A 13,309-nucleotide genomic window follows, 5' to 3' on the forward strand; every position below is an offset into this window, starting at 1 on the left:
AGGTAACCATCCACACATATAGGTGCGTGTGTGTGTGTGTGTGTGTGTGTGTGTGTGTGTGTGTGTGTGTGTGTGTGTGTGTGTGTGTGTGTATAAAGTGATTCCGAGAAAACTACTGGACCGATCTTCATGAAACTTCACATGAAAGTTTCTTGGTATGATGTCCCCAGACTTTTTTACATCCGGATTTTTGTGAAAATTGAGGCGGCACTGTCACGCCCACATTTATCAACCAAATTTAATGAAATTTTGGTCAATCAATCTTCGACATAGTCCGGACTATGGGATTGCATTTCAGCTCGGAAGCCTAAAAATAATTAATTAGTTTGCTCATTTTAAGTTGTCATTAAACTCGAATTTTCAGAAGCTGATAAAAAACATGATTGCATTGTATTCCTCATCTTCTCTTGAATTAAACAAATTATAGATATGTCATGTTTACTTTAAAAATGTGTTCAGAATGAAAGAAAATAGGTTCAGTAAGTACTATATACGGTCGCATGCGGCTTCGCGGAGACGGTTAGCCGAGACTATCCAAATGTAGTCTCGGCGATGACTGGTTTGTGGTGCTGATTTTTGGCTCACGTAAGTGTAGCCTATGCGATCGTAACTTTGTCTGTCTGTGCGTGCGTGTGTGTGTGCGTGTCTGTGTGTGTGTGTTTGTGCGTGTGTATGTCTGTGGTAGAAACTCTAACATTTGAAGACGTCACATTACATTGCCGTCACATTATGACGTAAGAGGGTTAGACGTCACGCGAAGGAAGTACTGAAAGTCTCGGTCATTATTATGTTGAGCGGGCCGAGACTAGTTGGCAGTCGTGTCCTTTAGTTTGATCCCGACTGACTAAATGTTTTTATATCGCTTTATGCGACATGTTTTCTATTTCACTGACTTTTACATTATTATCCCGATGTTGTGAAAGTCGAGTCGTGTCATCACAGTGAAATGCTATAGCAGCAACAAGTGTCGCGCTCCCCCAGGTGTGTGCGTGTTTAGGTGTATTTTACGAGCTAGTGTGGTGACACGGGGGTGGGGCATGGATAACGTCTCTGAGTCTGCACATACAGTAGACCCGTGTCCGTTCCGGCCGGGGTTCGAACCCGTGACGCTTTGATCACAAGTCCAGTGCTCTATCTGTTCTCCTTTTGGGCTAGGTTTTGTTTGTTTGTGTATTTGTTTATGTGTGAATTTGGTCTTTTTGGGGTAAGTTTTTGGCTGCTTGTTCGCTCGTTTCTTTGCTTGGTTGCCGTTGTTGGTTATTTTTTGTGTGTTCCGTTGTGTGCTTGGTTTTTTTGGTTGTCCAGTCTCGTACTTGTGTATGAGTGTGTCTTTTGTTTGTTTGTATTTTTGGTATTGGTTTGTTGTTGTTGTTGTTGTTGTTGTTGTTGTTGTTGTTGTTGTTGTTGTTGTTGTTGTTGTTGTTGTTGTTGTTGCTGTTGTTGTTGTTGTTGTTGTTGTTGTTGTGTTGTTGTTGTCGTTTTTCGCGGGGGCAGGGGGGAGACGTTTACAAATGTAACTGTGCAACAGCACTAGCCGGCAACAGTCAACATGTCATTTATATGTGTTTTTCTGTTGCGTGGTTATTGTTTTGTTCGTTACTTAGTTAATCAGCAAATACTCGTGTATTCTAATCAAACGATGCACATGATTAACAAGAGTGTTGGCGTGAGTGTGAGTGTATAGACAGTTGCTTATTTGCTCCATATGTGTTCCTTGCAGTCGCCCTAAGTCTGTCCCTTGTGTTCTGCGATAGTGCGGAGGTTCAGGCGTGTGTGTGTCGATTTAGAAACACACTAATCTATTCATTTTCACATGTGTAACCTTGATGGCTTTGGTTTAAACAATGTGTACTCATATTTTACATGTTCATGAAATGTACATCGACATAGGGTGAAAACAACAACAAGCTTACGGCTTATGATGGCTTTACTCATTCATGTATTTTGTTTTTATCTCTACAGGTCTGGTCAATAGTGCAGCAAAAATTAATCCAAGGACACGTCAGCGTAAGTGTTTCCTATTCTATTGGATTTCATATGCAAAGCTGATGTTTAATGAATTCACGGCTGTTCCTAGCTTGTGTTTTAGTGTGTGAGTTAAAAATAGCCCAGCAGAGGGAATAGTTTGGCTACAAACAGCTGCAACCAGCACACTGTTAAGCTCGCTTGCCTGTTATACCCAACTGCTTCCGCGCTATACTGGGAGATTGGCCTTTTCACTGAGAGAGCTACTAGCTGCTGTGTTATCTCTGCTGTGGGGAAAGGATGGGTGCTAAAAATAGCCTGCAGCTAGAGTAGCAGAAACAAAGCCCTGTGAATGGACTATGTTCCGAAATAACTTCTGCTGGGAGAAAAAAAGAGGGCAATCAAACACGCGTGACATTGTACGCCAATCACTGGCGAGCGGCGTGTTGCTACACGTTGTGACATTGTGGCCAATCACAGGCGAGCGGCGTGTTGCTACACGTTGTGACATTGTACGCCAATCACTGGCGAGCGGCGTGTTGCTACACGTTGTGACTTTGTACGCCAATCACAGGCGAGCGGCGTGTTGCTACACGTTGTGACATTGTACGCCAATCACTGGCGAGCGGCGTGTTGCTACACGTTGTGACATTGTGGCCAATCACAGGCGAGCGGCGTGTTGCTACACGTTGTCAGCGAGCACGTGTAAAGACACCCAACTCAATAATGATTGGCCTGTTTTGTCACGTGTCCTTGTTAGCCCTCGATTTTCCAAGGAAAGGCAACCCGTTGCTGCCCATACAAACTTGACAGTTATTTCCGGGATTCGTCTATTGGTTAGGCCTGGGTCAGGCCTGGGTCAGGCCTGGGTCAGGCCGCAATTGTCTCCCCCCTTTCCTAACCTAGGTGGTGGGTTCAAGTGCTAGTCTTTCGGATGAGACGAAAAACCGAGGTCCTGTGTACACTACATTGGGGTGTGCACGTTAAAGATCCCACGATTGACAAAAGGGTCTTTCCTGGCAAAATTGTACAGACATATATAAAAATGTCCACCAAATATCCGTGTGACTTGGAATAATAGGCCGTGAAAAGTATATACTCGCCTAACACGCTTGAGATTTACTGGCCGATGTGAATGCGTGATATATTGTGTAAACAATTCCATCTCACACGGCATATTGTAAACGCCATGAGCCTCCCCTCTGGGAGGGTATGTGCGTAGAAATACTCACTAATAATAATAAAATAATACACCAGAAATAGGCCCTCTTTTGAAGAGGTTACCCACCGAGTCGTATGTGTATGCTAGAAATATTGGTCGAGGTTTGCGAGGTTTAGCTGTTCTACCCTCACAAGAGTCATGTCCTAGCATCGACTATTGTAAATTGTGTTAAGGCTTGTTTAGTTGAATACTGCTAAGCGTTATGAGGCCCGAATTTGAAATCAGTTGTCTTAGAGCAATACATAACATAAACACGACTACATTATTTTATAAATTGTTACATTTCATCCGTATATTAAATTTTATGAATTTTAATTTACAAAAGATAAAGGCCACTCTGTATTTACTTTTTGCTATTTTGTTTTTGTTTCTTGTTTACAGTTGACGTCGGCGCCACTGCAGGTTGGTACCTCCTTGTTGTCGTGTGTGTGTGTGTGTGTGTGTGTGTGTGTGTGTGTGTGTGTGTGTGTGTGTGTGTGTGTGTGTGTGTGGGTGTGTGTGTACCCATGTTTCCACAGGTTTGGTTGCCTAAATCACCATAAGGCAACCATCCACACGTGGATGGCAATTTAAACTCTGGATGGCAACCTAATTGTGTGGATGGTCGCTTCATTTAACACCGTTAAATTGACTTTTTTGACGGAAAGAATGTCATAACAATGTTCAAAATGACATTCTTTCCGTCCTCTATAGGCGACGAAATAGGTCAAATTTTGTGCATTTTTTAGTGCAAAATTCTTCGATGCCGGAGCGAGTACTGCACCCAGTGCTGTTGTAGTGCAAGTGCACTAGAAAGGCACTGCACCCAGTGCCGCCTCTTAGGTAACCATCCACACATATAGGTGCGTGTGTGTGTATGTTTCTGTGTGTGTGTATGTGTGTGTGTATGTGTATGTGTGTGTGTGTGTGTGTATGTGTGTGTATGTGTGTGTATTTGTGTGTGTGTGCGTGTGTGTGAGTGTATGTGTATGTGCGTGTGTGTGTGTGTGCGTGTGTGCGTGTGTGTGTGTGTGTGTGTTTGTGTGTGTGTGTGTGTGTATGTGTGCGTGCGTGCGTGCGTGTGTGCGTGTGTGTGTGCGTGTGTGTGTGTGTGCGTGTGTGTGTGTGTGTGTGCGTGTGTGTGTGTGTGTGTGTGTGTGTGTGTGTGTGTGCCTGGTGTGTGTGTTTGTTGTTAGTGTGTTTTTGTGTGTATGTGTGTGTCGGTCTGCGTGTGTGCATGCGAGCGTGCGTTAGCGCGTCCTTAATATCTTCCATATTGTTAAGTCCTTATGCTATAACAGATCTTGTTTCTATAAAGATGCAATGTCAAAAAGGAGTGGACGCAAAAAAACGTCATCCTCTCTTTTGCCTGGCAAATATTATATTTTGACCTGACATCCCTATAATATTGCATTGTGGTTGTTCTCGATCAGGATTTGGTCTCCCGTTGCTATTGTTTAATCCTACTATTTCTTTTTCATTTTCAGGAGTAATCAGTGATTATTTCGACACTGTTGTCGAGCTGAAGCCCTTCATCCCATTCTTCAGTGAGTATCATGCATAGTAACGATGTTGAAACAACGACTCGCACGTCAGATAAAATGATGCCGTGTTCGATCATTATAATTCTTCAAATGTCCATGGACGAATCAGGAAATGAATGTGTAATGTTAACTGTAGGTGTTTAATTTGCTCATGCTTTTCTAATTAAAGTGTGTGTGTGTGTGTGTGTGTGCGTGTGTGTGTGTGTGTGTGTGTGTATGTGTGTGTGTGTGTGCGTGTGTGAGTGTGTATGTGTGTGTGAGTGTGTGTGTGTGTGTGTCTGTGTGTGTGTTTGTCTGTGTGTGTGTGTGTGTGTGAGTGTGTGTGTGTGTGTGTGTGTGTGTGTGTGTGTGTGTGTGTGTGTGTGTGTGTGTGTGTGTTTGTGTGTGCGGGAAGCGTGTGTGCGTACATGCGTGCGTGCGTGCGTACGTGCGTGTGTTTGAATGTGTGTGTAGTAAGACAGCGAAGGTAATTCCTTCTCTGCCGTGTGTCTGTCCGTCTAAGTCTCTCTCTTTCTTTCTGTCTGTCTGTCTGTCTGTCTGTCGGTCTCTGTCTCTCTCTGTTTGTCTCTGTCTCTGTCTCTGTCTCTGTCTCTGTCTCTGTCTCTGTCTCTGTCTCTCTCTCTCTCTGTCTCTCTGTCTCTCTCTCTCTCTTTCCTTCTGTCTTTTCTTCTCTCTCTCTCTAGTCTAAATTTGGATTAACATGTACAAATAGTAATCACATTGTGTTTGGCTTATCTGCGTTGCTTGCCTACATAGATGCGATGTTTGTCACAGCGCCATCTGTGAGCAACGTTAGTATGGGCCTGAGTCCCTAAAGTCTGTAGTTAGGCTGCATTCGTTAATGTTTGTTATGTTTGCTTTATTTCAGACCCCTGCACAACTGTCTTTTGCGGAGGTATGTCAACTATCCTTTCGTCTTCTTCTGTTGTTGTTGTTGTTGTTGTTGTTGTTGTTGTTGTTGTTGTTGTTGTTGTTGTTGTTGTTGTTGTTGTTGTTGTTGTTGTTGTTGTTGTTGTTAAAAGTGAAAACAAAGAAAGAGCCTGCTGATGAACTTTAACAGAAATTAACGTAATGTAGCCGAACTCCCATTTAAGTACAAAGGCCACCACCCCCACCAACCCCCCCCCCCACCCCGCCCCCCCTCCCCCCCCCCCCCCCCACCCCTCCTCAACCCCATCCCGTCCTATCCGTTTAAGATATTTGGATGTGTTTAACCTGTTTAGTATATTTATAAAATAAATGAGATCGCAAAATTCAGGAAATGTACAATCTTCCTGTGAATCTGAAGAATTCGACAAATTTACTCAAACTGTTTTGTCCTGTTTAGTAAATACATGAAAAATACGGCAAGCAAAATTCAGGACATTTGCAAAGTACCTGCGATTTCATGAAAATTTACAAAATCTCCGAGGGAAACAGGGAATTTACAAATTAACTAACATTTACAGGCAATTTGTAAATTTTAAGAAAACTTGTAAATTTCAGGAAACTTTGTATATTTCAGGACATTTGAAAATGTTGAAAACATTTGTCAATGTCTTCATTTTGTGAATTTACTGTAACTTATAACTATCATCAAACTCACTGTGGATTTCAGAAAAGGGAATCTCACCCGTGACGGTGGCAACCCAAATCGTACGAAGTATGAGAATGCGCATGCCTCTCGCCAACAACTTGGCCAAACTGTTCGGGGCGCAGGCCAGCCAGCTGCCTTACGGCACCACCTCTAACCCCAGGAACCAAGCTCCACGCCTGCCCGGAATGGGAGGAGGCATGGGTGTCCCCCAAATGGGAGGAGGAAGCACAGGATGGGGCGCAGGAGCAGGAACTCAGGGAGGATTCACTAGGGGAGGTAAGTGTGACTGTTTGGTGTGGTGGTGGTGGTGGTGGTGGTGCTGATGATGGTTTGGGGAAAGGAGATGTAAGTGTGTGTGGGGGGAGGGGGAGTGGGGGGTGAGATGTGAGTGTGTGTGTGTGTGTGTGTGCATGTGTGTGCATGTGTGTGTTCATGTGTGCATGTGTGTGTGTGCATGTGTGTGTGTGTGTGTGTGTGTGTGTGTGTGTGTGTGTGTGTGTGTGTGTTTGTATGTGTGTGTGTGTGTGCGCGCGCGCGCGTGTGTGTGTGTGAGTATGAGCGCGCGCACACACACGCCGTGCCTTTCTGCATGTGCCTTTTACTTCTCTCTATTTTATTTCAAGGGTAACTTATCGGTTTTATATTGTTGTATTCCTATGCATGCTATATATTTGTCCTAAATCCCGACGCTCAAAGTTGACCCTATTTAATAAAATCCACCCTGAGACCTTGGTGTGTGACTGTACCCACAGTGGCAATCATAAAGGGCGTAATATACCTGCGCAGAGTCAGCGGCACAGACGACGCACTGCATATTATTGATGCTGTGATAGGCATTATGACGAGTACTTGACCTGTTTTCTTTTCACGCAACGTGTAGCGAGCTGGGATAATCTGCAGTGCGTCGTCTGTGCCGCTGACTCCACGCAGGTAAAACCTGCCCCTAACCACACGAGGCACCGCGCTGATGATAAGATCCAGGAAACAACGCCACAAAAATAATAAATGTTTACGGCTTGTGCAACGATATTAGGTGAAACCAATCTCCTGGCATCTGAGACACTAGCAGGCAATCTCCTTGTCCCAGGGTACACGCTAGCCTACAGGAGCTGTCAGAAATCGGCGATAGCATGGGAGCGCTAGATAAACAAACAGTCTTGGCACTACTAAAAAGGCCTAATTGACTCCGCTGAATAAACCACCGCTAGCACGAGGTCTTGTGTTGACAGCTTAGCTGATAAAGGCTGTGGAACCACAGTGGGGACAGTTTTGTTGAGGAGGTCGGGCTTTAAGGTGGATACTAACTTATAAGATCATATACATGTCATTCCTTCAGGAGCCAGGTGATTGGTGTCGCATAATTCTCGCGTTATCTGTTGCACACATCATATAAGTAGCTAGAGCCCTGTATTTGTCAGCCGTGCATACAGTGACTTAACACCAGCACACGGTGTGTGGTTGCAGGCGCCGCCAACCCCATGCTGAACATGATGAACCTGATGAACGCTCAGCCCACCAGCAACACCGGCGGTAACACCAACGTCGCCCCTCCCGCCGGTACAACCCCCGCACCGACCCCCTCTGCCGGTACCGGCAACGCTACCCCCGTTATGGCCTCCGCTGCTACTAACAAGCCATCCAGCCCCGTAATGTCCTCACCGTCCGGGTCTATGTTTAACCCCATGGCTATGATGAACCCGTTCCAGGCTATGAGTAACATGTTCAGGCCTCCCATCAATGTGGCTCCCACCCCCCGTCCCGCACCCACCCCAACACCCACGTTGGGAACGGGTACCGCTGGTAACACTGGGGTTAACAGCGCTGGGATGGGCGGTATGGGTATGCCTGGTATGAATATGTTCAATATGGGAATGCCCGGTATGGGAATGCCCGGTATGGGAGGTATGAGTATGCCCGGTATGGGAGGTATGGGTATGCCTGGTGGTGGCGGCATGCAGGGTCTGATGAATGCTATGTTGATGAGAGAGATGATGGCCGATGCACCCGACCCGCCACGCCGCAGAATGGGTGGAATGGGAGGTATGGGTGGTATGGGAGGAGCAGGTATGGGAGGACAAGGTATGGGTGGAATGGGTGGAATGGGAGGTATGGGTGGATTGGGTATGGGAGGACAAGGTATGGGAGGACAAGGAATGGGTGGAATGGGAGCCCTCGCAGGATTGATGTCAGGAATGGGTATGGGTATGCCCGGCATGGGAACGCAAGGAACGGGGATGACAGGAATGGGTATGCCAGGATTGGGCATGAACGGAATGTCTAGCAACCCAATGGCACAGCTTACGTCCGCAATGGGAATGGGAGCCGGAACCGGAATGCAGCCAACACAGACAAGCCAGCAGCAGACACGAGGACAGGCTACCAATACAGGAGGTGCCGGTTCGTGAATCACTTGACGCACTCTGATTATTTCCTAAGACTCTGTCATTCCTTTTCTCAACTAAGATCTGTCTTTCTTTCATTCCACGAAAGGCTCGAACTCTAATAGTATATTTATGTAACTGATCATTATGCATGCACCTTGTACAGCCCCAAGTAGATAGACGCTGTCAGGAGGCGTGGAAGAGTTGCACTGTTAAGTATTTGGCTTGTTGTTTTTGAGGGGTGCAACTCTTGCACAAGCCATCAGAACCCCTACAGATTTGTTTCCGAACACCTTCTATTAATCTAAACAACGAAGTGACAGTGGTAAGATGAACAAAGTTAAAAAACAAAGGATTACTGTACTCACCGATACAAAGACGACACAAGACGATTACGAATTTTCACCTTCTATTAGTTATGCCAGACACCTCTATTTAACGGGTTTTTTAATATTTATTTGTTACTTTAGCTTCAGAAGTTTAAAACAGCTTTTGTTTAACTGTAGCTGCAGAAAGCGTGCTCTCTATATATATATATGCATTTTTTTCGAAAAGCTCAGATTACTTAACACACAGCATGCGCTTTATACATCGGAACAGCTTGATCTTCAAAGCAGGCTCGTCCTTGAGGAATACATGAACGAAACGAAAGCAATAACAGGGACAGGCAGTTTTCCAGTATAGTTATTTTTTACACAAACGAACTGTGACTCTCATGAAATGGTCAGTCTGTCACTGCAACCTGTCACACCGAGTCTAATAATATAATACTCATAAGAAAACACCTGTTTTGTTAAGCATTAGCCAGGAAAAAAAGGGCCATTGGCGATGTTCTTGCCGTTGATTTTCACTGGAAATCACTGGGTAACTTGACTGAAAATATGATCTTTTACTGTAATATACACTCATGAAAGTTCCAGAGCCGAGAGCCGTACATATGACAGACTTGTCTTTCTACGAGAAGCCAGGCAACACATCGTCACGCTCATAAGATAATTGCTTATGTCATTGTTTGATGTTTTGAGAAAAACGCAAACAACTTTCTTTGGTTTCTGGACAATCTGCCTATCTCATTTTTAATTATAAGTTGCAAACTGCCTATCATGATCGGTGACAGCTGGATAAACGTGAGATAAAGAGCTTACAGCAACATTACCAATCAGCAAAACTGCCCAACAACCCACAAAGAGCTTCTGCACTCTTTCACATTCTCAAAACAAGTCTTCTTGTTTCATAAAAAGTGCCTAACTCGAGAAACGAGATCGGCAGTTTTGCTTACGTTACCGTGGCAATGGTTTTCGTGGTCTGAGAGTTTGTACTCTCTAACACATCATGGATACCCTTCCAGTAGCTTCCCCTGTAGTTTCACTACAGAAATGCCTAACACTGAGATAGGTATTTTTCTTATGAATGTGACGACATTTCTTTACTGTGTACTCTGTACATATACTGCTTTTGCATGCCTCGTTCTTGAAAAAGCGCTTGCGTATAAACATTCACTGGAATCCAACGCATTCGGAGGGCATTCCCACGTATTTTGAAGTTAGTCCTGGGTGAAATCTGAGGGCTTTGAAGCAAAATAAATATGCACGAGAAGATTTGAATAATTATATGAACAAATATAATCATTAGTTTTCATTATTTATCCAATTTGCTTCTTACGATCATGTATCTGTCTTGTATATTCATACACAGATACTTGAACGAATAATTGTATACCAACTGTCTGCGAATATTATCCAGTGTTGTTCTGTCTTTAACTTGCGAAAATAACGTTTCCTTTCTTTGCTTACAAAGTATATGGTCTCTGAACTTATTAATTAGATGAATTATATTGACGAGTACTCATTGGACAAACAGACTATATCATCCTAATCTGATTGTGCAAAAACCCTGAACACCCATTATACTCTCTATATGGTTGCATATGAGAGACAGTGAGAGAGTGCCTGAGATAGAAAGAGAGAATTGAATTGAATTGAACTATATTTAACAAGGATTAAGATTTAAGGCCACGCCTTTTCTTACAATCTGTCCTTGGGACGCACAGACACACAATGATAAAATTGAAAAATTAAAAAGTTAAAAACTCAGAAAACTTCAGCACGTGATGATAAAGATGACGATGATGATGATGATGATGATGATGATGATGATGATGATGATGATGATGATGATGATGATGATGATGAAGATGAGGCATGAAGAGCATACATATGTGGTTATTCATAAAATCAAATGCATACTATGCAAGTAATTATACGTACAAGCTGGTAGCAATCGAACATGTAGCAATAGTACAATAAAAATATGTTCAAAATATACAATGCACAGCATATCTTTGGCGTAATACTAAGTGTGGTAAATCAAAACGCGTTAAACTACTCAGACATTTAGTGTTTTTTGACACATTTTTTTAAAAACTTTTTAATGACTTTAAGTGCTTAAGGGATGATGGAAGTGAATTCCAAACTGAGAGAGATAGAAAGAGAGAGATAGAAAGAGAGAGACAGTGAGAGAGTGAGATAGAAAGAGAGAGATAGAAAGAGAGAGATAGAAAGAGAGAGATAGAAAGAGAGAGACAGTGAGAGAGTGAGATAGAAAGAGAGAGATAGAAAAAGAGAGATAGAAAGAGAGAGATAGAAAGAGAGAGATAGAAAGAGAGAGATAGAAAGAGAGAGATAGAAAGAGAGAGATAGAAAGAGAGAGACAGTGAGAGAGTGAGATAGAAAGAGAGAGATAGAAAGAGAGAGATAGAAAGAGAGAGATAGAAAGAGAGCGTGTTTCTCTTTGGTTGTGTATATAAGCAGGTTTGTTTGTTTGTTTATTTGTTTGTGTGCTTGTTTGTTTGAGTGTTTGTTTATTTGTTTGTTTGTGTGTTTGCTTGTTTGTCTGTTTGCTTGCTTGTTTGTTTATTTGTCTGTTACTTTTCTCGTTTGCACTCTTGGTTTTTTTTGTATCAGTACCTGCCTGAGCTGGCAATTGGTAATTGTAATGTCTTCATTTGTAAACCTCAAACATGTACAGACAGAAGCAAATACACACATACATAAACACAACCAATAGTAGAAGACAATTGAAGAAGATGTGAACAATGTGTGCCAACAATTCACCTGGTGTATTGTTTGTCTCCAGGTGGCATGCCTGATTTCGCCACTATGATGAGGATGATGCAAGGTGAGGCTGTTGACTAAAGTGTTATCATTTTTATAGAGTGACACTATTTCAAGAAACTATTTGTCAAGAGAGATAGAGAGAGGGAGGGAGAGAGAGAGAAAAAGAGAGAGATTTTGATTTGATTTGAACTTATTGTACAAGGATTAAGATTTAATGCTATGCCTTTTCTTACAATCTGTCCGAGAGAGAGAGAGAGAGAGAGAGAGACAGCGAGAGAGAAAGAGAGAGAGACAGCGAGAGAGAGAGAGAGAGAGAGAGAGAGAGAGAGAGAGAGAGACTTAGACGGAAAGACACACGGCAGAGAAGGAATGACCTTCGCTGTCTTACTACACACACATTCAAACACACGCACGTACGCACGCACGCACGCATGCACGAGAGAGAGAGAGAGGATTGAGACAGAGGGAGAGAGAGAGGGGGGGGAGAAAGAGAGAGATAGAGGATTGAGACAGAGGGAGAGAGAGAGAGAGGGGGGGGAGAAAGAGAGAGATAGAGGTGAGGTAGTTAGACATAACGGATGTTCAGAGATACAACTGTATCTTTTACTTCTGAAGCCCGACACAGCTTTCGTCACTTTTGCATATGTAGATCTACCTCCATTGTTAGGCTCCCTTTTATTTACAAAATTATTTTCTTAGATACTTCGAGGCGGGGTGGGGGATGGGGGATGGGGGGTGGGGGATGGGGGGAGGGGGTGCCGTGAACGTTTGTAAGCAAACCGACTATCAAAGAAATATGATGGCTTGCAATCATAAAGGGACGTACAGAGAGTACAATGGACGCCTTATCTGTTCTATCTTCTGACTTTCGTTTCGTTTCTTTTTTTGCAGGATAAGTGCAGCGACAAAAGCGGCACAATCCATCGCCATGCCGCAACGTGGCGCTGTGATCTGTTATTTGGTCCCTTCCGTTGTGAATAAAACAATATTTTAGCTGTGATTTTTCCGATCGGCTCGATCGTCGGTTCTGTACAGTTTTGATTTGTGTAATTCAATGACAGTCTCCATTCACTCAAGAAACTGTTTAACATCATCAAAATCTTAATTTGCATAAACATCGCTGTTGTCAGTGATGTCGATGTTCCTTTCATATGAGGTCAATCTGTACGCTTGGATTAATAAATAAACAGTGTTTATTTTGAAGGTCAGTGTGTGTGTGTGTGTGTGTGTGTGTGTGTGTGTGTGTGTGTGTGTGTGTGTGTGTGTGTGTGTGTGTGTGTGTGTGTGTGTGTGTGTGTGTGTGTGTGTGTGTGTGTGTGTGTGAAAGCTCTGTGCAGTGAGTACGGCTCATTCAACAGCCAACACATGCAACAAGAAAAATGTAAAAAAAAATATTGTAGTAAAACTGTCATCAAGCCAGTATAGTACCTTAGTAATAATGAACACACAATCACCGGATCAAATACAAAAACCAGAAATCAAACCTCTATTAAAAACTCGATTCTTACAACAAACGAACGGATATT

The 13,309-nt window shown here is 43.3% G+C and overlaps 1 protein-coding gene across 2 annotated transcripts in view; it reads left to right on the forward strand.

The window, feature by feature from the left end:
• Nucleotides 1-12,986, forward strand: part of LOC138950462 (uncharacterized) — a 25,027-nt gene extending 12,041 nt beyond the window's left edge. Inside the window, exons 8-15 of one of the 2 annotated variants that reach the window (XM_070322192.1) lie at nt 1,963-2,007; nt 3,569-3,589; nt 4,654-4,713; nt 5,579-5,605; nt 6,308-6,562; nt 7,751-7,843; nt 11,803-11,844; nt 12,675-12,986. In XM_070322192.1, the coding sequence (XP_070178293.1) occupies nt 1,963-2,007; nt 3,569-3,589; nt 4,654-4,713; nt 5,579-5,605; nt 6,308-6,562; nt 7,751-7,843; nt 11,803-11,844; nt 12,675-12,679 (548 nt within the window). In that variant the 3' untranslated portion in view covers nt 12,680-12,986. The remainder of the gene's footprint in view (nt 1-1,962; nt 2,008-3,568; nt 3,590-4,653; nt 4,714-5,578; nt 5,606-6,307; nt 6,563-7,750; nt 7,844-11,802; nt 11,845-12,674) is intronic. The other variant, XM_070322193.1, reaches the window with a different exon arrangement.
• The last annotated feature ends 323 nt before the right edge of the window (nt 12,987-13,309 follow it).

Source organism: Littorina saxatilis, linkage group LG16 (assembly GCF_037325665.1).
Source record: "Littorina saxatilis isolate snail1 linkage group LG16, US_GU_Lsax_2.0, whole genome shotgun sequence".
NCBI lineage: Eukaryota > Metazoa > Mollusca > Gastropoda > Littorinimorpha > Littorinidae > Littorina > Littorina saxatilis.